General features: G+C 44.7%; 1 protein-coding gene across 1 annotated transcript in view; it reads left to right on the top strand.

The window, feature by feature from the left end:
* The window catches only part of EHD3 (EH domain containing 3), a 35,667-nt gene extending 13,087 nt beyond the window's left edge, over nucleotides 1-22,580 (top strand). The window contains exons 3-6 of the mRNA XM_084832576.1: nucleotides 7,780-7,877; nucleotides 15,134-15,546; nucleotides 19,105-19,269; nucleotides 22,053-22,580. Of these exons, the coding sequence (XP_084688702.1) occupies nucleotides 7,780-7,877; nucleotides 15,134-15,546; nucleotides 19,105-19,269; nucleotides 22,053-22,580 (1,204 nt within the window). The remainder of the gene's footprint in view (nucleotides 1-7,779; nucleotides 7,878-15,133; nucleotides 15,547-19,104; nucleotides 19,270-22,052) is intronic.
* Nucleotides 22,581-24,225: the final 1,645 nt, after the last annotated feature.

Genomic DNA, 24,225 nt, shown 5'->3' on the forward strand with positions numbered 1-24,225 from the left:
AATGTGGTCCACTGGAGAAGGAAATGGCAACCCACTCCAGTATTCTTGCCAAGAAAACCCCATGGAACGTATCACAGGGCTAAAAGAGATGACGCCAGAAGATGAGCCCCTCAGGTCGGAAGGTGTCCAATATGCTACTGGGGAAGAGCAGAGGGTATTTCCAAGTAGCGCCAGAAAGAGTGAAGCGGCTGGGCCAAACCCGAAAGGACACTCAGCTGTGGATGTGTCTGGCGGTGAAAAGAAAATCCGATGCTGTAAAGAACAATATTGTTTAGGAACCTGGAATGTCAGATCAATGAATCAAGGTAAGCTGGAGGTGGTCAAACATGAGATGGCAAGATTGAACATCGACATCTTGGGAATCAGCGAACTAAAATGGACAGGCATGGGCGAATTTAATTCAGGTGACCATCATATCTACTATTGTGGGCAAGAATCCCTTAGAAGAAATGGAGTAGCATTCATAGTCAACAAAAGGGTGGGAAAAGCAGTACTGGGGTACAATCTTAAAAATGATAGAATGATCTCAGTACGAATCCAAGGCAAACCATTCAACATCACAGTAATTCAAGTCTATGCCCCAACCACTGAGGCCGAAGAAGCTGAGGTTGATCGGTTCTATGAAGACCTACAACACCTTCTAGAACTAACACCAAAAAAAGATGTCCTCTTCATCATAGGGGATTGGAATGCTAAAGTAGGAAGTCAAGAAATCACCGGGATAACAGGCAGGCATGGCCTTGGTGTACAAAATGAAGCAGGACAAAAGCTAATAGAGTTTTGCCAAGAGAACATGCTGATCATAGCAAACACTCTTTTCCAACAGCACAAGAGGCGACTCTACACATGGACGTCACCAGATGGTCAATATCGAAATCAGATTGATTATGTCCTTTGCAGCCAAAGATGGAGAAGCTCCATACAGTCAGTAAAAACAAGACCTGGAGCTGACTGTGGCTCAGATCATGAGCTGCTTCTTGCAAAATTTCGGCTTAAATTGAAAAACGTCGGGAAAACCACTAAACCGTTCAGGTATGACCTAAATCATATCCCTGATGAATATACAGTGGAGGTGAGGAATAGATTTCAGGGATTAGACCTGATAGACAGAGTGCCTGAGGAACTATGGACGGAGGTCCGTAACATTGTTCAGGAGGCAGCAACAAAATCCGTCCCAAAGAAAAAGAAATGCAAGAAAGCCAAGTGGCTGTCTGATGAGGCTTTACAAGTAGCTCACGAAAGAAGGGAAGCGAAAAGCAAGGGAGAAAGGGGAAGATATACCCAACTGAATGCAGAGTTCCAGAGAATAGCAAGGAGAGACAAGAAGACCTTCTTAAATGAACAATGCAAAGAAATCGAGGAAAACAACAGAATGGGAAAGACTAGAGATCTCTTCAAGAAAATTGGAGATCTCAAGGGTACGTTTTGTGCAAAGACGGGCATGATAAAGGACAAAGAAGGCAGGGACCTAACAGAAGCAGATGAGATTAAGAAGGGGTGGCAAGAATACACAGAAGAACTATACAGGAAAGATCTGAATGTCCCTGATAGCCATGATAGTGTGGTCACTGAATTTGAGCCGGACATCCTCGAGAGTGAAGTCAAGTGGGCCTTAGGAAGCATTAGTAACAACAAAGCTAGCGGAGATGACAGTCTCCCAGCTGAGCTATTTAAAATCCTAAAAGATGATGCTGTTAAAGTGCTGCATTCAATATGCCAACAAATCTGGAACACTCAACAGTGGCCACAAGACTGGAAAAGGTCAGTTTACATTCCAATTCCAAAGAAGGGCAACGCCAAAGAGTGTTCAAACTACCGCACAATTGCGCTCATTTCACATGCCAGCAAGGTGATGCTCAAAATCCTACAAGCTAGGCTTCAGCAGTATGCGAACCGAGAACTACCGGAAGTACAAGCTGGGTTTCGAAGAGGCAGAGGAACTAGAGAACAAATCGCCAACATTCGCTGCATCATGGAGAAAGCAAGAGAATTCCAGAAAAACGTCTATTTCTGTTTCATTGACTACGCTAAAGCCTTTGATTGTGTGGATCACAACAAACTATGGCAAATTCTTAAAGTGATGGGAGTACCAGACCACCTTACCTGTCTCCTGAGAAACCTGTACGAGGGTCAAGAAGCAACAGTAAGAACCAGACGTGGAACAACCGATTGGTTCAAAATTGGGAAAGGAGTACGACAAGGCTGCATATTGTCACCCTGCTTATTTAACTTATATGCAGAGTACATCATGAGAAATGCCGGATTGGATGAATCAGAGGTCGGAATTAAGATTGCCGGGAGAATTATCAACAACCTCCGATATGCAGACGATACCACCCTAATGGCAGAAAGCGAAGAGGATCTCAAGAGCCTCTTGTTGAGGGTGAAAGAGGAGAGTGCAAAAGCTGGTTTGAAACTCAACATTAAAAAAATGAAGATCATGTCATCTGGCCCTATCACTTCCTGGCATATAGAAGGGGAAGAAATGGAAGCAGTGACAGATTTTACTTTCTTGGGCTCCAAGATCACCGCAGATGGTGACTGTAGCCATGAAATTAAAAGACGCTTGCTCCTTGGGAGGAAAGCTATGGCAAACCTAGACAGCATAGTAAGAAGCAGAGACATCACCTTGCCGACAAAGGTCCGTCTAATCAAAGCTATGGTTTTCCCAGTAGTAATGTATGGCTGTGAGAGCTGGACTATAAGGAAGGCTGAGCGCCGAAGAATTGATGCTTTCGAACTGTGGTGCTGGAGAAGACTCTTACGAGTCCCCTGGACTGCAAGGAGGTCAAATCAGTCCATCCTAAAGGAAATCAACCCTGAGTGCTCATTGGAAGGACAGATAATGAAGCTGAAGCTCCAATATTTTGGCCACCTAATGCCAAGAGAAAACTCCCTGGAAAAGACCCTGATGCTGGGAAAGACTGAAGGCAAAAGGAGAAGGGGACGGCAGAGGATGAGATGGCTAGATAGCATCACGGATGCAATGAATATGAACTTGAGCACACTCCGGGAGAGAGCGCAGGACAGGAAGGCCTGGCGTGCTATGGTCCATGGGGTCACGAAGAGTCGGACACGACTGAACGACTGAACAACAACAACAATGTTAGCAGTAGTTTGCCAAAGTTGTCTTTGCATGGGTGAAGCTCTGTTGTAGGGAGCTTCTTTCAGCTGGAGGGCCGAAAGCAATTTTGGAGAAGCTCCTGGGGAAGGCATTCCAACAGTGAGCAGGGCCAAAGGCAAAAAGGGTGGGCCTGAAAATACAAAAAAATGAAGATATTGTAGTTTAAGGGCATAACCCTATCAGGATAGGCGGCTGCCTCCGAACTTGGAGGCAGCCGCCTATCCAATGCAGGGCATGAGCAGCACGGAGGGGATCGTCCCCTCCGCGCTTTAGCCATCCTGCATTCGCGGCTAGACAGACCATTTCTGCTATCTAGTCACAGGAAGTCGGAGCTGGGGGACGGATGCCAGATGACGCATTGGAAGTGTTGAAACAGCACTTCCGCCCTCCCCACCCTGGCCCACCCCCAGGAACGCCCCATTTTCACTGCTCCGCACTCCTCCTACGAGCATGGAGTAAGGGGCCGATCCACGCTGCCTATGAGGCAGTGCGGGAGAGGGTGGAGATCGGTTCTCAGGGAACAGACCTCAGAGCGTGGGCTCCAAGGTTGGTTCCCAGGAACCGACCTATCCTATGGCCATCTAGCTGCTAACTAGCAGCCATAAGATTGCACCCTAAAGCTCTTACGGCCAGTAACTAAGGCTTAGGAGAGGCATTTCCACCTTTTAGACTGGGGGGGGAGGGGGCTGCACAAAATCTGGGAAACCACCAAATGATTGGTGGCTGGGAAAAAGGGGGTGGGGCTAGGGGAACACCATAGGGCCAGATTTGGATAGATTTGGCCCTAGGGCCTAAGGTGTCCCACCCCTGGTCTATGATCCCATCCTGTGGCAATGTAAAAGTCCACGAGGTTGTTTACTGATTCCAGGATTATTATTGTGAGGCAAAGGTAGCATCCAAGGTAGCTCAGTTTCTTGGGTGCCTTTTCCAGGCAGGCCAGAGAGAACCATGTGAGTGTGGCGTTTTTTGTTTTACTTCATGGCCAAATCTGCCTTCTGACCTTTCTGGCATTTAATAAGCATGGTGCCGCTTCTGAGATGCTAACTAGCTGAGACGGTTAAAGGTCGGGCTCCTGCAGAGGAATACTTAAAAGCTAGAATAACAAACACATTGGCAGAGAAACCTAAATTAACCCATGAAAATCTTTCTCTCCACAACAAATGTGTATCATTGGAGGAGGGGACTGAGAGTGGGGTTAGCAATTTCGTGGCATGAGGCCAATATTTGTTATTTTGGAAAACTAAATAATCATAGTGTTCTTTCCAAAATATTCAGGGTAGCAGGCCCCATGCAAGGGCAGAATGCACAGGCTGGTGTTAAAGGGACAGAGATATTCTGTTGCTGTGCTTTTATACACAGGGCCCACATTAGTGGCATTCACAGTGCAGCCCATTGAACAGGTAATTGTTGCCAAGTGTAGGGTTAGGAATGAATTTTTCAAGTCCATGTTGGCTTCTGATTGAGACTGAATCTTCACTGAGGTGGGTAAACCTGTGTTTGGGTTTTCTGAAATGCACCGTATGCAGAACAAGAAGCCAGACTGGTAATGGCGCAAATGCCATCTCACTGTGCTCTGTTGCTTTCAGTGCTGAGCTGAACCATTCAGCCTTTCTCATCACATTCAGGAGGGTGCGTGTGTGTGTGTGTGTATGTGTGTGTGTGTGTGTGAAGACTGCCTGAAATTGCTTGGAGTGGCAGCTTAGCTTTTTAGGGCGCAATCCTATTCAGATAGGCAACTGCCTCCGAACTCGGAGGCGATTGCTTATCCAAAGCAGGGCAGGAGAAGCACAGAGGGGATTGTTCCCTCCACTCTTCTCCTGCCCTGCATTTGCAGCTAGACAGCTGATTGTGGCTGTCTAGCTGCGGGAGGGCTGAGTGGGGGAGGAGGCCGCTGTACAACACATTAGATGTGTCGTACAGGCATTTCTGCCCTCCCCACCCTGGGCCGCCCCTTTTCGGCCACTCCATGCTCCTCTTTTGAGCGCGGAGGACGGGGCTGTTCCGCACTGCGTCGGAGGCAGTGCAGAAGTGAGGGGAGGTCGGTTCTCCGGAAACCAACTTTGGAGTGCGGGTTCTGAGGTCGGTTCCTGGAAAACCAGATATCCTATGGCTGTCTAGCCACCGTCTAGCAGCCATAGGATTGCTCCCTCAGTTTTCTTCAAGAATAAAGCACACACAACAACAACCCTCAGGCCCTCTCAACGAATATTACACTTCCCACTTGAAAATGATATAACTTTCATTATATCAGGTGGGGCTCACATGACTGAATGCTCCTAAATACAACATTTCATAGAATTAAGGAATTTTTAAAAATTTGTTAATGAGCATTCAGTCATGTGAGCCCGCATCTGCACTCTGAAGTGGTACAGCCCAGACATAGCTTTATCGATCCCCTCAGTTGGGGTGGGGGAGAGATATTGTATAATGAACTTCCCAGAGAGGCTCACCTGATGCCTTCATTGTGCTCATTTTGGTACCAGATGAAGACCTTTTTATTTTCCCAAGCATTCTAATTTTTCAGTGTCTGTTTCAAATCTGATACTGTATTCGAAACCCTTACACTGCTGCTAGGTTCGATTTGGTGATTACTTATTTATTCATTCATTTCTATTTTTTATGCTGTAATTCTAAACTTTTAAATTTTGATATTGTATTTTATTGTCTTGTATGTTATGGTTTTAATTGTTGTGAACCGCCCAGAGAGCTTCGGCTAGTGGGCAGTACAGAAGTGTAATAAATACATATTTGCCTATACTGTGTGACCCTCAAGCTGTCAGCGTTTGTCTATTAGGTTATCTGTATTAACTCTCTCCTACATACCCCTCCAGCATAGTTCACCCTTATGGTTGGCATTTTATTATCTGGATGGCATGTAGGATGGTCATGTGTCCTATTGTATAGTGGACAGCCCTCTATTTGAAGGCCTGTCAAAGGCAGTCCTCTGTTTGAAGGCATCCTTTGTTTGAAGAGCTCCCAATCCAAGTACCCCAAGAAGGGAGATAAAGAACCATAAGGTAAAGATAAAGAACCCTACAAAGGGAGAGCGGGGCCCTTGAAGTTGCCCTTCAGCAGTTAGCACCTAGGAAGCAGGCTAGCAGGCACACAAGTCACCTGGTCACAATCTTCCTCGCTATGGTAAGATGGATGGTATTTCTATTTAAATTATCATCATTATTTCTAATAGTGCCTCTATACATATATATTAGCATATGCAGATTTTATGTGAATACCTATCCTCTTAAGTGATGCATCTCCTCTTTTGGGGTGATGCACAAGTGGTCAATCTAATGGAATGGGTTATTATTTGACTGAGTTAGGTTTGGAAACACCTGCTCTGATGCATGGGCCTAGGTCCTTCTGACCCTGCGTTTACGTATAAAGGCAACACACTACATCAGCCTTCCCCAACCAGGTACCCTCAAGATGTTTTGGATTACAACTCCCAGCATTCCTTTTTTTCATGAAATTTTATTTTATTTCAAAATAAGGTTAACAAAATAAAGGGAAGAAGAAGAAGAAGAAGAAGAAGAAGAAGAAGAAGAAGAAGAAGAAGCATGTACATAATAATAAATCACTAAGGAAACAAAGGAATTCACTACTTATAGACTAAGATTTATAACAGACATGCCTATGGAACATCTACAATAAAACAACCTAAGTAGGAGCTCAATATCTATTGAAAGTAAAAATACAAGTTCTACAACAGATAAAGGGAGCGTGCATAAGTGCATGTCATTTTGTGTGCTTGTGCATATTAATCAGAAAAATAAAATAAAAAATAAAAATAAAAAAACTCCCAGCATACCTGACCATTGGCTATGCTGTCTGGAGCTGGAGGGACATCCAGTTGACATCCCAAATATCTGGAGGGCACCAAGTTGGGGAAGGCTGCTCTACATTTTACATGAATATGAGTAAATATGAAATCATTATATCATTAGAACAAAAACAAAACATTCTATTCCCGTAGACGTTTCATACTTCAGATTTTTAGACCAGACCCTCAGTCACCAGTCTCTTTATTTTGTTTGGATTTTGTCAAGTGTCTAAGAAGAAATATCCTAAGTTGTCAGACTTCCAACAATAGTTGAGAAATATTGCCAGATGGCAGATAGTGATTTCAACCAATGAACATTTGCCAAATACTCAGTGTTAAGATTCACAGTGGAGAGTCCTGAAGAAAATTAGTGGGGCCAGACTAATTCCTGCTTATAGATATTATCTGTGTTTTTTAACCTAATTACTTTACTGCAGGGTTGTTGAATATCTTTTAGCCTGAGGGCCAAATTCAATTTCAGAGAACTTCTTTGGGACCATATCCCAGTCATGAGCAGAACCAAAGGCAAAAGGGGCAGGGCCAAAATTACCAGAAATACCCAAAATGCCAGCATATTTTAGCTTGCAGCAGTTACTTCCAGTAACTAAGCTGTGTAGGAGATGCATTTCAACCTTTTAGAATGGTGAAAAACCTGTGCAAAAGCCAGGAAACCGCCAAACAATCAGTGGTCAGGGGAAAGGGTGTATGGCAATCTGGGGAGCCCCAGAGGGCCTAATTGGGACCCCAGGAGGGCTGGATTTGGCCCACAAGCCTGAGGTTAAACACCCCTGCTTTACTGTAAAATGTTTTAGTGAGTTTGCTTTTTCTTCCCTAGATTTGTATGTGCTCAACTGCCAAACCCAGTACTAGACAGCATCAGTGTTATCGATACACCAGGAATCCTTTCTGGAGAGAAACAAAGAATTAGCCGAGGTAAAGTACAGAAACAGCTTCTAATTATGGGGCATGGGTGTACTTCTTCTGAATTTGGCTTAAGTCTTGTTTCAAAACTTATAACGATGCAAGTCAAGTAGGTATTGCTGAGCACATTCTCACAATGCTGTTGATTTGATAATGGGATTGGCTTCAGAAAGTCCTGTAAAGCATTAAAATTGATCCCAGAGGGGGAAATCAGGATGGAGCTCCTGCATCTTTCAAGTAAGCACTGCACCACTTCAAGAAGAGGGGGATAACTCATGTTTTGAATGCTTTCCCCAATGAGAAAATCTGCAAACTAATAGTAATGCATTGATGGGGGAGAGCGTTCTAGTCTAGCCCTTACCTTGACATGCTACTTTTCTGTATGGAAACTTTTTTTTTTTAATGGGGGCAGGGGATTTCAAACATAAAATGCACCCCCACACACACATTGCCAGCACTCTGAAATGGTACAGTCCAATGAAAGGCGCACCAATTAATTTGTATGCATGTGTCCATTGTTTATTCCAGATGTGAGTGAATGATGAGAGCCACATTTAAGGAAAATCTTTTTTTAAAATCCATGTAGATCTTACTTACTTCCAACTCTGCATCATATGGTTTCTTTGTATGTTTTAACCTATATATGATTACATGGAAATGAATCAGTAGCTGAAGACAGGGCTGGCTCTACCATTGGGCAGATTGAGGGAGTTGCCTCAGGCAGCAGAAGCTGGGAGATGGCAGCAAAGCATTGGAGGAGAGAGCTGTGGGCCTGTCCTGTGTCCCCTAAGCTAGCCTGCTGCCTTCAGGTGTGGTGGAGGATGATGTCCTATTGCCAGTGCTGAAGAAAGATTCAGCTGCCAGTTCAGTTGGCTTTTGTATATGGAATAAGAGGGGACGCCATCTTGTCCTTTCCTCAGGCAGTGAAAGGAAAGACGTCTTGGGCCCGCCCTGTCTGAAGAATGCAGCTAAGTTGCCGACTAAGCTTAATGCAATCAAACAGGGGACGTACTTCCACGCAAGTACATACCACTTGCATGGAAATTATGTCTGGTCACTGAGGTTACAGCAGCTGGGCAGAAGCAACCCAAAACCTTTTGCTCCCTGACACAAAAGACAAGATGCTCCCCCAGTTCCATGTACAGAAGTGAACTGCACTTACAGTTGAATTTTACATCAACACTAGTGACAGGACAGTGTCCTCAACTGCACCTGAGGGTAGTAGGGTAGTTTACTGGGTGCAGGATAGGTCAGGCGGGAAGCTTGGGCAGAATGCTGCTGTTCCCCAGCATCTGCCGCCTGAGGCAGTAGCCTCACTCTGCCAAAGAAAGCTGCCACCATCTTTCATTGTTGGCTCTTGCTGAAAGAACAGTCCAATGAGAAAAAGTTGGCTTTTTCAAGATTGCAGTTAGTCACAGATGACTTGCTCACCATGACTTCTTAATGGCAGAAGACCTATGTGTACACTGTAGTGAAACTTAGACACACTTTTAAACACTCAACATGGTGTTTTATTTCGGTATCATCTATGGCAGCTGGCTGGCTGGGGCATGCTGGGTGTTGTAGTCCAAAACCTCTGAAAGGCACCAGATTGGGGAAGGCTGATCTGTGGTATACTAAACACTATGCAACAGTCCTTAAGAAAGAATTCTACCAGATGGATTGCAGTGCGCAAGAGAAAAGGAAGGCCAAAGGAGGAATTGGAACCAGTGAGAAACTGAGATCTATGAGCTAGGAATTAGTCAAGTTGATGGCTGAAGCACAACAGAGTGTAAAGAAGAAGAAGAAAAATATAATTTAAAGCAGCCACGCCTAACCTGGAGCCCTACAGATGTGTTGGACTACAACCTCATTTGCCTACCCATGAGAGCAGTCAGGTAGGTGATCACACAGGAGAGGGCCTTCTCTGCAGTGGCCCCACGCCTTTGGAACAAGTTGCCATCAGAGGTCTGCCATGCTCCATCAGTGCAGGCTTTAAGAAGGCCTTAAACATATTATTTTACCATGGCCTTCTTTTGATATGACTGCTATTGTTGCTGTTACTACCATTATCATTGTTGCTGGTTTTATTGTTGTCTTTTACTGTTGTTTTTATTGTTTTTGTTTTATCACTTTTAGTATTTTAACTGTTTTTATGTATTTCCCTGCTGTAAGCCACCTTAGGAGGGCTTCTGCCCTGAAAGGTGGCCAAGACATGTTTTAAATAAATAAATAAACCTTCTTCCAGAAGGCGCCAGGTTGGGAAAGGCTGGCTTAAAGAAAACAAGAGATAGGGCAAGGCAAGGTGTGTGCGGGGCAGGGGGGGGGGCATTCCAAATACACTGAGTAGTCGATTAAAGGGATAAAGTTCAGAAAAATTCAGAAGGTCTAGAGATCAGATTAGGTGCAGAAGCGTAGACAGGTCAAGCAGGAACAAAAGGGGAAATCACAGAAAATAGGCAGGTTAAGACTATGAAAGCACCTTTGTTAGTTAGTTAGTTAGTTAGTTAGTTAGTTAGTTAGTTAGTTAGTTAGTTAGTCAGTTAGTTGGTTAGTTAGTCAGTTAGTTAGTTAGTTAGTTTGTTTGTGTAGACTTGTATACTCTGTCTTTCTATTATTAAAAATATTTAATTTTGACAGGCAGTCAATGCAGAGAACTATATAACGGTGAACTTTGATCGTAGCAGTCAAAAGAAAGGAAGAGAAACCTAGGCAAGCAGCAAAATGTAGAACTTTCCCCCAAAGTAATGGCTACGATAGCCATTTCCAGTGGAGGCTGGTGGGTCCAATGTCAGTGGGGCAGTAAATCCACTCCAGGTTTCAGTCAAAACTCTAAATGAGCTATCCAGGGTGCTTTGCATCTTGGAGAGCTCCTTTAGAATTCTGACTGGTTCTGACTGAAACCCAGAACGGATTCACCACCCCACTGACATCGGAGCCACCAGCCTCCACTGGACATATCTGCTGTCACACACACACATGCATGCACACACGCACGCACGCACAACTATCCCTTATTAATATGCATACAAGTAACAAGATGCTGGAAATGCACAGTGTAATGAGCTGTACTAATTGGAAGTCCAAGATGATAGCCAGAGGATATGGGATAATTCAATCTAAAAGTTCACGTCCTCCAAGTAGCCCTCACCAGTGCCTAACGCTTTCTCGCCTTCCATGCTCTGATCTGGAGAAAGGGGCAGATTTCTAAACGCCACGTGCCACTGAATGTAATTTCTTGGAACATCTCCTAAAAGTGAATTGTGCAGTGCTTCCTGCCATTGTTGGAGGATGGAGAAGTATTGTTAATAAGCGCACCAAGGTTATTATCAGCAGCACTGTTTGTTCATGCTTTTCACTCTCTTCAGTATGAAGCACAATAAAATTATTAATTTTGTGTGTATGTGATCGTACTTTTGGAATCTAGGACTTTGCTAAAAATCACACTGCTGCAGAAATCATACCTTTTCCCCCTGTAAGACACAATGTAAGATAGTCCTGTGTGAGGCTGGCTGACTCACATATTGATTAGTGTGTGTTAATGTCAATATCAGCCACAGCAGAGGATACACACTGTCCGGGAAAGTTTATATAAACCACTTAACTGGTCGATACTTGGAATAACTAATAATAGGAGCAGTGTTTTTGTAAGCACTGGACCACCTTGCCAGAATATCTTTTCAGACCTGATCTTAAATTGGTTATTGAGTTGTCAGCAGATGCCAGAATAAGAGTTCTCTTCACAAGCTTGGCCTCTAAGCACTGCTGTTTGAAGAAGTTTTTAAAATCTAGGTAACAATTGAGAAATCTGACATACACTCCCCACATCTGGCCAAGAATAGGTTGGATGGTTACAAAACTAAGAAAATATTGTGAGTCAAGAGGAGGGGGCGAGGGAAGTTTATTCCCTGGAAAAACCCTCTTTTAAATACTGAACAGATCATTTGGATGCTTGTAGCATAATTCTGTTCTTTCGCAGTAACTTTTTACATCTATGCAGCTATAGTGATTTAGCAGAAATTACTCCTAATACAGCAGTGGTGTAGTGGAGCTCAGGTTTGTAGGGACGCAGCACCAGCACTTTTTTATTACTAGAAATGCTGCCACCCCCTCAGATTTCCCTGTTCCCTCTGAGCTTAGCTACAATTCTCATAGTATTGGTGGAAAATTAATTTTCCCAGCAACCATATCTCGTTCCCTGTTATAAAGCATGTAATGTATGTTGTGGCAGGTTGGTCTTCAATGAGCAGTTAAGATCCGTTATAGCTTTACAAACAACCTGCTCCTTGTGGAGATGAAAACCACTAGAACTGGTTTGTTGATATGGATGGATGCAGCTGCATAAATTTTTGGACTCTCTTTGCGGGCATGGCTATGGCAACTGTCATGATGGGCAGTCAAAAAAACTGCTCGGCCTGCACTTCCAGCTTTACCACTACAACACCGCTAGGCAGCAACGTAAGGAGATCTGAATCTGGTGTCCGTTCCCCTTCGGTATAAAATCAGCACTTGAGCCATGTGTCAAGCTGGAATGTGCTCTGTGCAGCTTTGTCTTCATGTAAATGTTAGTTCTGGAAGTCTGACACACGTACATCGCTCTTGGCTAAGAAAGCAGTACAGATGCACCGCTGTGGAAAGTCACTTGTGTAATTCTTCGTTGGAAATGCTTGCTTTAGTCAAGATGTCCTTTTGTTTTTCTTTTGGAGAAAGAATGTTAGCCTGGAGTAGACATTCCTAATTAGTTTGGTTATCCGCAGCCTTTTGGGTAGCGTAATGTAAAACAGGAATAGTTTTGTACATTTGCATTACAGCAGCAGACCTCCCCGCAGATATAGAGCTGGTATCAGCATACTCTTGGGGCATAATCCATTTGCACCGTGGGCGCAATGCCCCCATGCCGAGCATCCCGATAAAGCTCAGTAGAAGACTGTTCCCCACCATCAACTGCACGTACTGTACATACCAGCACTCCTACATAACTTCCTTCTCTGTGCTTCACAAGTTGCTTGTTCTCCAAGCACAGGTGGCTTTAAACGTAGTGGAGAGTGATGTCCAGATGTAGGGATGTACGAAAGTCACTTACCTTTTCGAAGGGTGACATTTGTGGTGGGGGGAAGGCGTTCCGTCCCTGCCCCCAAAATTCTTTCCGGCCGGCTCCGCTCGGTGGAGATTCTGCAGAGCCGCTGGCCAGGGCCGCCCGCAGCCGGACATCCGGCCTCTGGGCAGCCTGCAGGGACGCAAATGGCGGCTGCTGTAGCTGCCGCCATTTGCGTCCCTGTATTTTGCCATGATAGGCTACGTAATATTTACGTAGCCTATCAAGGCAAAAAAAAAAAAAAGTGGACGCAAATGGCGGCGGCTAGGGCGGCTGCCATTTGCGTTCCCTTTTTTTTGCCGTTTTAGCCTACATAAATATTTACGTAGGCTATTACAGGGGGAAAAAGGGAACGCAAATGGTGTAGTGGCCACCATTTGCATCCCCCCCTTTTTTTTTGCTGTAATAGCCTACGTAAATATTTACATAGGCTAAAACGGCAAAAAAAGGGGGACACAAATGGCAGCCGCCATAGCTGCCACCATTTGCATTCCCTTAGTTAAGCCATGATAGGCTACGTAAATACTTACGTAGCCTATCACGGCTTCCGCAGAGATGCAAATGGCGTCCCTGCGTTAGCCGTGATAGGCTACGTAAGTATTTACGTAGCCTATCACGGCTATATGGAAGAAGCAAATGGCGGCCGCAGATGCGGCTGCCATTCGCAAGTCAGCGTGGACAACAGCAGGTAGGTGCTCCGTTCTGGGCCCATTTCGCAGGGTGGGGGGGCGGGGGGCGGGGGCCTTCGTTCTGCCACGGATTTCTGGCATTTGGCCTCACCGAGATCCGTGGCGGAATTCTCTGACATCCCTATCCAGATGGGGAGCTGGGAGTTGTGCAAAATCATTAGATGTAATTCAGATATTGATGCAAAAGAAAGATAAGATATACTAAATGCCAGTGGAGGCTGGAAGCTCCTATGTCAGTGGGGCAGTGAATCCACTCTAGGTTTCAAAATGGGTTCAGCACCGTGGACAGTTCTGAGTTCTGACTGAAACCCAGAGTGCTGCATGTGAGGGACTGACTGCTACTGCATGTCAGCTGCAATGCACTAATACAGACTTCCCCACCCTGGTGTCCTCCAGGTGTTTTGGACTTCAACTCCCATCAACCCCAGCCATCACTGCCAATGGAGTGCTGGGAGTTGTAGTCCAAAACATCTGAAGGGCACCAAGTTGGGGAAGGCTGCACTAATGGCTACATGTCAGATAACTTCAGATGGTGAATCCTGATGGTGAATATAAAATTTTTGCACACAGAAAATATTTGCCTTGCGTTGCCCTTATTTTCGCCGTAGTCTACGTAAAGATTTACGTAGACTACAGCGACCAAATAAGGAAAGGGAATGGCGGCTCCCTATGGGGGCCGCCATTATCCGTACACACTTTTTTTTTTTTAAAGTCACCCGTGATAGGCTACGTGACGATTCACGTAGCCTATCACGGCTGACTTTGCAAATCTAGCCGTGATAGGCTACGTGAATCGTCACGTAGCCTATCAGGGGACGGGTTTTTTTTTTTTCTTTGATTGCAATGGCGGGGGCGGCAGCCAGTCGAAAGACCGGCTGCCGCTCCCGCCCCGCTCGAACACCGGACGAACCGCCAGCCGGACCCGCCGCCGGGAGGGTCATTCAGGGAAGGTAAGTCCCGTCCCGGGGGGGGTGCGGAGGATTTCTCCCCGAAACTTGTTCGGGGGGCTGAACACGTTGGTGCTCGGCCCCCCGAAGTTTCGGGGAGAAATTCTCCGCCATCCCTACAAAAGTCAGGATAACTTTGAAGATTTGGTAAGGGCTGGTGGGGGGTGGTATTTCAGCTGTAGTTTTGAATTGTGAGTTGTGGATCCACTGCTCATTTGATAAAATTCATTATAGCTCTTTATAACATGTAGCACCCCAGCAGCAGCAGAAACAGGAATAAATTCTTCAGTGATTCAACAGAGCACTCATCTTATTCACCCAAGATACAGTGGCATGCTTGTTGTTTAATAGCTTTGGTTTCTGGAACAGCTATGAATATATCCTATATGGCAGCTTTCTCCAACCTGGCACCTTTCAGATGTGTTGGACTACAACTCCCAGCTGGCTGGTTGCTGGGAGTTGTAGTCCAACACTTCTGGAGGGCACCAGGTTAGAGGAAGCCTGTCATATGGCATTGTCTCTGTTTTTATGAGGAGCCTTTCTCTTCTTTCCCAATAGGCTATGACTTTGCTGCTGTCCTAGAGTGGTTTGCTGAGCGGGTGGACCGTATCATTCTCCTCTTTGATGCCCACAAGCTAGACATCTCAGATGAATTCTCACAGGTCATCAAAGCACTGAAAAACCATGAGGATAAAATGAGGGTGGTACTCAACAAAGCCGACCAGATTGAGACCCAGCAACTTATGAGGGTTTATGGTGCCCTCATGTGGTCTCTGGGGAAGATTGTCAACACACCTGAGGTGATCAGGGTCTACATTGGTTCCTTCTGGTCCCACCCATTGCTCATCCCAGATAATCGCAAGCTCTTCGAGGCAGAGGAGCAGGATCTCTTCAGAGACATCCAAAGCTTGCCCCGCAATGCAGCCCTTCGGAAACTCAACGATCTCATTAAACGGGCACGGCTAGCCAAGGTGAGTGGCAGGCCCAGGTTTGTTTTCTTTTCTGAAGGTAGTTTGGTAATCTGTATAAGAATATGGTAGTGTAATGCTCATTAGTAGATGTCTACCAGACCAATTTAGCTCATTAAAAAAAAAAAAAACTGAAACTTGAGCAGTGTAGACATTCAGAAAATTTTGAAACTTCTGAAAACTTCAAAGCTCAAGCTTTAATAGCAAAAAAGTATGTTTATTTGCTCTGCGCCAAACAGCACCTGATCTGACATCAAGAGTTTCCAACCTCCATTACCTGCATCCTCCCACTTTGCTTGTTTCAGTTTGGGTTTGTTTTTATTCATTTTGCTTCACAGACAGGCTTCATGGGGCACTGCTAGGCCTTAGAGCAGTTGCTAGGGGAACAGCCACACTCCCCCACCCTCGGATTGTATTGTTTTGAATGGTCCGAATCAGTGACTGAGGAGGGAGGGGCTGCTACTGTTCCTCTCATGATACCCTGCACACAGGTGGGGTTTGTTTATTTGTGTGGGGAGGAGAGTGGCCAGGGTACAAGACCAAAGCCATATTGGATGGCTGTGGCTCAGGGCAGGCGAGAGAAAGGCAGCGTTTTTCTTCTCTCCACCACCCCATCTCACCTCATCTCATAGCAAATGGGGTCTTCCAACCCACCTCCCTCCCTCTCATTCACCCACACAATTAGCCTCCCTCCTTCCAGTAAGAACCCCCTCCCATTACGTGAAAGCACAGACAGACCCAGCCCTTCTCTGTTGCAGAGAAAGGGGGTGTTCCAAGCCCTGGTGAAGGTGGGGGTGGGGGCTTGGAACACCCCCTTTCTCTGCAACAGAGAAGGGCTGGGTCTGTCTGTGCTTTCACGTAATGGGAGGGGGTTCTTACTGGAAGGAGGGAGGCTAATTGTGTGGGTGAATGAGAGGGAGGGAGGTGGGTTGGAAGACCCCATTTGCTATGGTGGGGAGAGGCTTGCTTTAATGAAGTGGGAAGAGGTCATATTATTGGGGCGCTCACTGAAGGGAAGAAGGAGGGAAAGAAGGAAAAGTCCCCTGAAAGTTGTTCCAGACTAAAGGGAAATGGCCAAACATATTTTCATCCAATCATTCTCAGACTACCAGCACCCATAGTGACACAGGCTTTACACTAGTAAGACATAAAAGGAGTTTCCCCCCACCCCCCTACATAATAGGCCAGGCCCAGTCATGGAGAAATTAACAGATGGAAGGAATATGTCCCAAAGCATAATGTAATCCTAATCTTTAAATTGGCTATGTGTCACTATTGTGCAAACATGGATGACAAAATAGGCCACATAGGTGAATATAGATTTCTAGTTAAACTGCAGCTACATCCAAGGTGCTGAACCAGTTCACATGCCACAACAACCCAGGGTTTTTTAAAACACAGGGTCGTTACGAGCGAAACAGGAGAAAGCAGGCATGTTGGTTTGTGCTACACGATTACTCCCACTGCAAGCAAGAGGAGCAAAATAACCCAGGAATGGGAATCCATCCCTGGGTTGTTAAGCATGATGTGTGAACTGGGATTTCTGGATTGTCACTCCCCCAGTGACCCAGAAATCCTGGTTCTCCTGTCATGCTTAACAACTTAATTGTTAACCTGGTTCTCCTGTCATGCTTAATAATCAGGTGGCAGAAACCAGCAGACTCTCTCACTCCTGCTTCGCTCACAACAACCCAGCATTAAAAAAAAAAAGCCTGGGTTGTTGTGGCATGTGAACCAGGCCATTGTGTCCGGGTTAGACTTGATGAAAGGAGATATCAATCAATACATGGCATGCGGAGTCCAGCACAAGTGTGTCGGTGTTGGCATTAGTCATGGGTCTTCTCTTGTAACCGTGCTTATAATAATATTGTAGTAGCAACCAATAAAAAGGGATCCCATGTGTGAATGAAGATCAGATTTGGCTTATTAATTCATTTAATGAGCTTCCGCCACACATGAAAAATGTGGTCGTTCAGGCAGGTATTTGGGGTGGGTTAGGGTATTTTCAGAAATATGGTGTTCTAATGTAGAATTTTATTGTTTTAAACTGTAGTATTATTGTGCATCGCCCAGAGTAGCTGGGTGACTAGCCAGATGGGCGATTAAGGAATTTAATAAAATAAATAAATACATTTATCTGTTTGATACATTTCTATACGCCTTTCTGCCAAGATACCCAAGGTGGTTTACAATTTCTAAATATAGAAACAAGCAAACAAATGTTACCTCCCACATGCACACACAACAGCCTCTAACAAATATCCTTCCCTCAGTAGGCACTTGGAGGCCTCTTCGGGAGCGGATGGCTCTTCTGCCTTCCCTCAGGGCACACAGGTCTTAAGCAGCCCCAGGGAAGGTGGGGCAGGGGCTGCCCCAACAGTCATCCCAGATTGTTGATGATCCCTATAGACATCTGCTTGGCCGCTGTGAGAAACTGGATGCTGAGCTAACAGGCCTCTGGTCTGATCCAGTGGGACTCTTCTTATTCTCTTATGGTAATATTGGGTTGGAAAATGAGAAATCTCAAGTGCCTCAGTAGGAACTGTCTATGACCTTGGGGCCAGTTTACCTCTCTGTAAGGCATTGGGAAGTGCCACAAAGGAAGACAGGATGTTCTTTCATTCTCAGGGGCAGTGTCAAGGATAGACATGGCTGAATACCTGCCAAAGGCCCGCTAACAAAAGCCCCCTGGATTTGCTCTTCCTCTTCACCGTTGCAAACTGCTTGTTCACCTGCCTCTTGCTCTGGCCCAGAAAACACTGGTATTGAAAAGGAAGAGAGGCAGATGCCACGGCCTCCTTGCTCACTGGCTCTCTACCTCTCCGGCAAACAGGTGGTAGCAGTGATAAGAAAGAGGATGAGGAGCATCAGCAGCTGGTGACAATGGTGTTGAGAAGGTCGACTCACTGAGGGAGAGGGCCTATAGAGGGTGTCTTTCCCAAGGGCCCTCCGAGACCTGGAGCCAGCACTGTTCAGTCAAATAAAATCACCTGAGGATTTTACTAGGTGGATGGATTTCCTTCACATTCAGGATCTGAGAAAGTATGACTGTTCAAGGCAACCCAGTGATCTTGACAGCTGAGTTGAGATTTGAATCCAGGATACCCCACCCACCTCTGACATTATCCACTATGTCATGCTGGCTCTCTGTTAGACATAATGGGGTCGGTTTTGTTATTTGTGTTGGGTTGATTTTTTTAAAGCTGACTAGTGACAGAGCTGGTGTCTTGCAACTCTTCGTTTCAAAATCGTTGTTGAGCCATAAAGCTTCCTGGGTGGCTTTGGACGTATCACAGTCTCTCAACCCAAACTATCATTATAGTTTGTATCTACCATTAGATCTACTGTTATAAATTAATGAGTTAAAAACTGTAAAAAGCTATTTTTAATTGTAACTGTAAAATGCAGTAAGAATGGAGAATAATTCTTTTTAAAATGGAGAGGAAAATGAGAAGGATATCTAGATGTGGGCATACATGAGCATTATATGCTAGCAATGTTGTGATGATCCCATTGATATTCTTAAAAAAAAACTTATAACATCCTGTATGATACTCCTAGGTCCATGCTTACATCATTAGCTCACTGAAGAAGGAAATGCCATCAGTATTTGGCAAAGACAATAAGAAGAGAGAACTCGTGAACAATTTGGGAGAGATATATGGGCGGATCGAACAGGAGCATCAGATTTCACCAGGAGACTTTCCTAATCTGAAAAAGATGCAAGTAAGTGCCAGAAACAATAGAGAATCTGAGAACAGCGATGGTAGAAACTGCTCTGTTTCATTTGCACTGAATAAGCTGAACTCTGCTGCTGTCTCTACTAGAACATTCTGGTCTAGAAGGAATGCTGTGTCCCAGAAGAGATCCTCATTTTCAATTCAGGTTACTGTGATAAGGGGAAATCTAACTACCAGGGTGGTAGGTTAATAGGTTAATCTGTTGTAGTAAAAATATCAGTATCTTGTGACATATTAAAGACTAACACAAGCTTATAACACAAACTTATGCCACAAGCAATGTGGCATAAGTTTTCATGGATGAGAAACTTTGTCAGATGCACGAGATGAGAAGCAATGCAAGGGAGAGCAATAGTTCAGAGTAATACTCTTTAGAATGATACTCTTACTCTCTTCTAAAAAAGGAACTCTAAGCAGAGTTACATAGAACTTTGAGGAGATCATAGAATCATAGGGTTGGAAGGGGCCTACAAGACCATCGAGTCCAACCCCCTGCTCAATGCAGGAAGCCTAATTCCCAGGTGGTCTCCCATCCAAGTACTAACCAGTGCTAACCCTGCTTAGCTTCCAAGATCAGACAAGATCATTCAGTGGTGCAGTGGCAAAAAATCGCCCCCTTTCTTGCGGCTACATCAATAGCCACTTTTCCCCATTGCACTAGCAAGTGCTAGTTATGTTGTGAAAGCATTGGTTTACACTAGCACAATGTCATTAGTGCTAGTGCTGAGACACTGTTGGAGGCTACCCAATAAACATTGCAACAGAATAAAAATTAAAAATTAGCACAAAATAAATACCAATAAATAATGCAAAATACAAAATCAGGCAGTTAAAATAGCCAGAATGTTAAAACAGTAAAAACCCAAGGTCAGCAGCTAGATATTAAAACATAAGTCGTACTTTTGAAAGCTAACTGGAACAGAAAGGTCTTCAATAATCATCTGAAAGCAAATAAAGAGGGGACCTGGCAGATCTCCACTGACGGGAAGTTCCATAATCTTAGCACCACAACTAAAAAAACCCTTTGTCTCTTGTGCCCACCTGTTTGGCCTCACAAATGGATGGAACACGTAGTAGGGCTTTGCTGCTGATCTTAAAGGTCAAGCAGCTTCATATGGGAACAGGTGTTTTCTAAGACCCTTTATCTTTAATTCAGGGCTATTAAATATGGATGCTTTGCATGCACATGCCATAGTGGAGCCTTCTCCAACCTGGTCCCCCCACACACAGATATTTTGGACTAGAACTGCCATCTTCCCTGGCCATTTGCTATGCTGGCTTGGGCTGATGGGTATTGAAGTCCAAAACATCTGGAGGGCATCAAGTTAGGAAAGGCTGTCCTAGTGGGTAGAGTAATAGGATCTGTATCATCATAGCATGCCACATGGGTGAAGCTTATGACAAAAGTGGCCCAGCAAGCTGTAGTTTTGAGACTCAGCTCTAGCTTCTGATCACAGTGAATGGCTTTACCAGGACTCCCCAATCCCAGTCCTTTGGGGAAGTAATGTTGAACAGGACTGACCCAATGCTGAGTGCTCCTTGCTAGTCCTGTCTCCCTAGAGCAGGAATCTTAAATGAGTTTTGGTTGAATGTGTGGGACCTGGGAGGGAATAGCATTGGGTGCTTGCTGAAAAATGGTGGATGTTCAAGTCCTCCTGCCTCTGCCACTGTATGCTTCATATCCATTATCCACCCCTGCCCTCTTGCACTTTCTGTGACGTTAGTGCCAACGAAGCAGAGAGCGTATGTCTTAAACTGTTTTTTTCTTTCAGAACTCTCTAGCCCCTGCACACATTCTTCTGAAATTTTGCCAGTTTATTGCCTAGGGACACCTCTATGACAAAGCCGTTTTCATACAAATTGCCAAAAAAAAAAGGAAAGCAAATCACTCCCCCACCCCAAATATGAACACTTCCCTTTGATAAATATGCTGCACTAATCTTCCTGGAAGTTTGCAGAAGTTTGCAGCCTGATTCAGTTCCAGATTCAGGATTCAGTCAAAACCAGAGTAAATCTGATCTAACTATGCCTGTTTCTAGTTGCTACTTTGATAAAGTAATTTTCCAGCTCTGTCTGTTTGTGTGGAACAGATACAAAGAGCTTATCATTTAGGACAATGAAAATACTCTTACGTCTCAGAAAGTTCATCCGTAAGGAATGGCTTGGATGAGGCTAGTTTTCAAGCTAGCAAATGGATAGTAGAGGTGGGGACAAAGGTTTCAGGAATCGGCAACAATGCATCCCTTTTCTGCTGCAAACGTGGATTCCATAATACCCATGTGTACAAACTAGCTGTATGTATAACAAGATTCCAGAGCTGCATGTATGCCAAGATTCTACAGGGAAAGCCACATGATATGGTAAAAGCACAGAATTTAGATTCTTAGGAATCTCGATGCATTTAAGTTACTTGTAAAAATCACATGGAACCTGGGTTACTTTCACAGAGAATTGAGTGTACACAGTCCCAGGAATACCCTGAAAAGAACAACTACTTATGACAAGCTGTGCACAGTGTAGGCAAGAGAGTGTCTTCTTACACCTCTTGCCCAGGGCCAGAATCTGGAGCTGAACCAGAGCTGTGGCTTCGATTTGGTAACTGGGCCTTTTGTGTGAACTGACTATATTTGGGGGGCTTGCGGCCAAGTTGAAACTCATAGCTGCAAAATGGCAGTGGATCCAGACTCCTGGATTGTTGGTGTGGCCACCTCTCTTATGTTGGATGGTAACAAAATTCACACCCTGTTCTGTCTGCCATGTGTCTTTCAGGAGCAGCTGCAGGCTCAAGATTTCAGCAAGTTCCAACCTATAAAGAACAAGTTGCTGGATACTGTAGAGGATATGTTGGCCTATGACATTGCACAGCTCATGGTACTGGTACGCCAGGAGGAGTCCCAGAGGCCTGTCCAGATGGTGAAAGGAGGAGCCTTTGAAGGCACCCTGCATGGTCCCTTTGGGCATGGCTATGGCGAAGGAGCAGGAGAAGGAATTGATGATGCAGATTGGGTGGTGGCCAGGGATAAGCCCATGTATGATGAGATCTTCTACACATTGTCACCTGTCGATGGGAAAATAACCGGTGCTAATGCCAAGAAGGAGTTGGTGAGGTCCAAGCTGCCTAACACAGTGTTGGGCAAGATTTGGAAACTGTGTGATATTGATAGGGATGGGATGCTGGATGAGGAGGAGTTTGCTTTGGCTAATCATCTTATCAAAGTCAAGTTGGAAGGTCATGAGCTTCCCAATGAGCTTCCATTTCACCTCATCCCTCCATCTAAGAGGAAGTTAGCAGGGTGAGGGCCCAAACAGACATGACTTTAAATGTGTGTCTAACAGCTCTGTCTTCAGGGTAGGTGCAGGGACCTGATTTGTATCTTAAAAGCCCCCTTCCCCCTATGCTAGGGTCCCAATCTGGATCAGGGTCCTGCACCTACTTTTGAGTAAAAATGGGGAAAAAAAAGATGTAGCTGCTAGACATACATTATTTTAAAGTAATGTCTATTTTGGTCCTGAGAGGCCACCAGAAAGGAATTTGGGAAGTGGGAGAGGAAAGTAAAGTGAATATACCTAAGTTGTACCTTCTGAGATGTGAGCTCACCTTTTGGCTTATAGCAATTTTCAGGAGTGAAGAGGAACCTGATGCAAAAATGAATTCCGTTACCTTTTCATGATGGTATGCAATTAACTCTTCTTTGGTAACAGCCTTCCTTACATGTTGATAAGATGGGAGTGATGACAGGAATTGAGGGAGTGAAGTTGGCTATGATCTATCGATATGGGTGTGGAAAGTTTCTGTTATTGTTCAGTCAAGTGCTATTTGAAATTCTCATTTGATTTGTTCCTCACGCTTTAGGTAAGCACTGTAATCACTGATGGATCCCAAGACAAAACTTTAGATGAAAAACACCTCTGGTGGAGGCTGGTGCTTAAAACTTTCACCTGAATCTTAAGCATATTTGTGGAGCAGTGCAATTCCCATTCAGTCCTCCTGTCTGCCATGTCTTTTTTAATTCCTTCTTTAATCTGGTGCCCTCCAGATAACTCCTGTTATCATGGGGTCAATCATCGATCTGTGTTAGCTTAGAAATTACTCCTAGGGCATCTCTACACCAGCCTAAAATTCTGCATTTAAAACTAGGCTTTCTGCTTCCATTTTAAATGCAGGATCACAATTACTCCCTTTTTCACGTGCTTCCTTTTTCCCCACCCCTTCCCCCCTCCTTCTCCCCCATAGCAGAGTCATCCATTACCTTTCATTGATCTCGCTCATCTTCTTGCTGCTTTTACTCTTTTGACAGAGGGAACTGAAGCAGAAGACAACGGGGTAATTTGATAGCTCCTTATCTGCAATCTATTTAAAAATGGAACAAAGGGCAGGAGATTCTTGGGGCGATCACTGTGTCATGTAAAGAGCCCTCAAACTTCCGTAATGCCACATTAGAACACCCTTTCAAGGCTTTGGAAAACTTGGATACAAACGTAAAGCCTTTAATCTTTTTCTAGCTAACAGAATGCCAGATTACAAGTGCTCCTGGGCTTCTGTGACATAAGTCTGAGAATGGTTCAGTGGGGTTTGTATGCATTGCAAATAACAGTGCAAAGAAAGAGGGAGAGCCTGGTCACAGTCTTTCCCCTCCCCCAACATTCACATCCAATTTGTCTCTACAATAATTATTTTGAACCTCATCCTCATCGATGAGTCTGGGCCAAGCTATTTCCTGCTGCTGTTCCTCTCCTTCATTGCAAATTATGCCTCTTATGCACCCCATCATTTTGTTGGCGCCTGAGGTGAGATTACAGTCCTTGTTGCTCTGTATATGCTGAACTTCTACTGTGACTTGAGAGGGGTGGGGAAGACAGAGAACCTGGATAAACTTATTTTATATTAATAGTATATAGAGAAATATATATTATCTGGGTGTGAGAATATCCTTATTGCAGT

The sequence above is a fragment of the Heloderma suspectum genome, chromosome 1 (genome assembly GCF_057233095.1).
Source record: "Heloderma suspectum isolate Gila_16-S chromosome 1, 16-S_ref, whole genome shotgun sequence".
NCBI lineage: Eukaryota > Metazoa > Chordata > Lepidosauria > Squamata > Helodermatidae > Heloderma > Heloderma suspectum.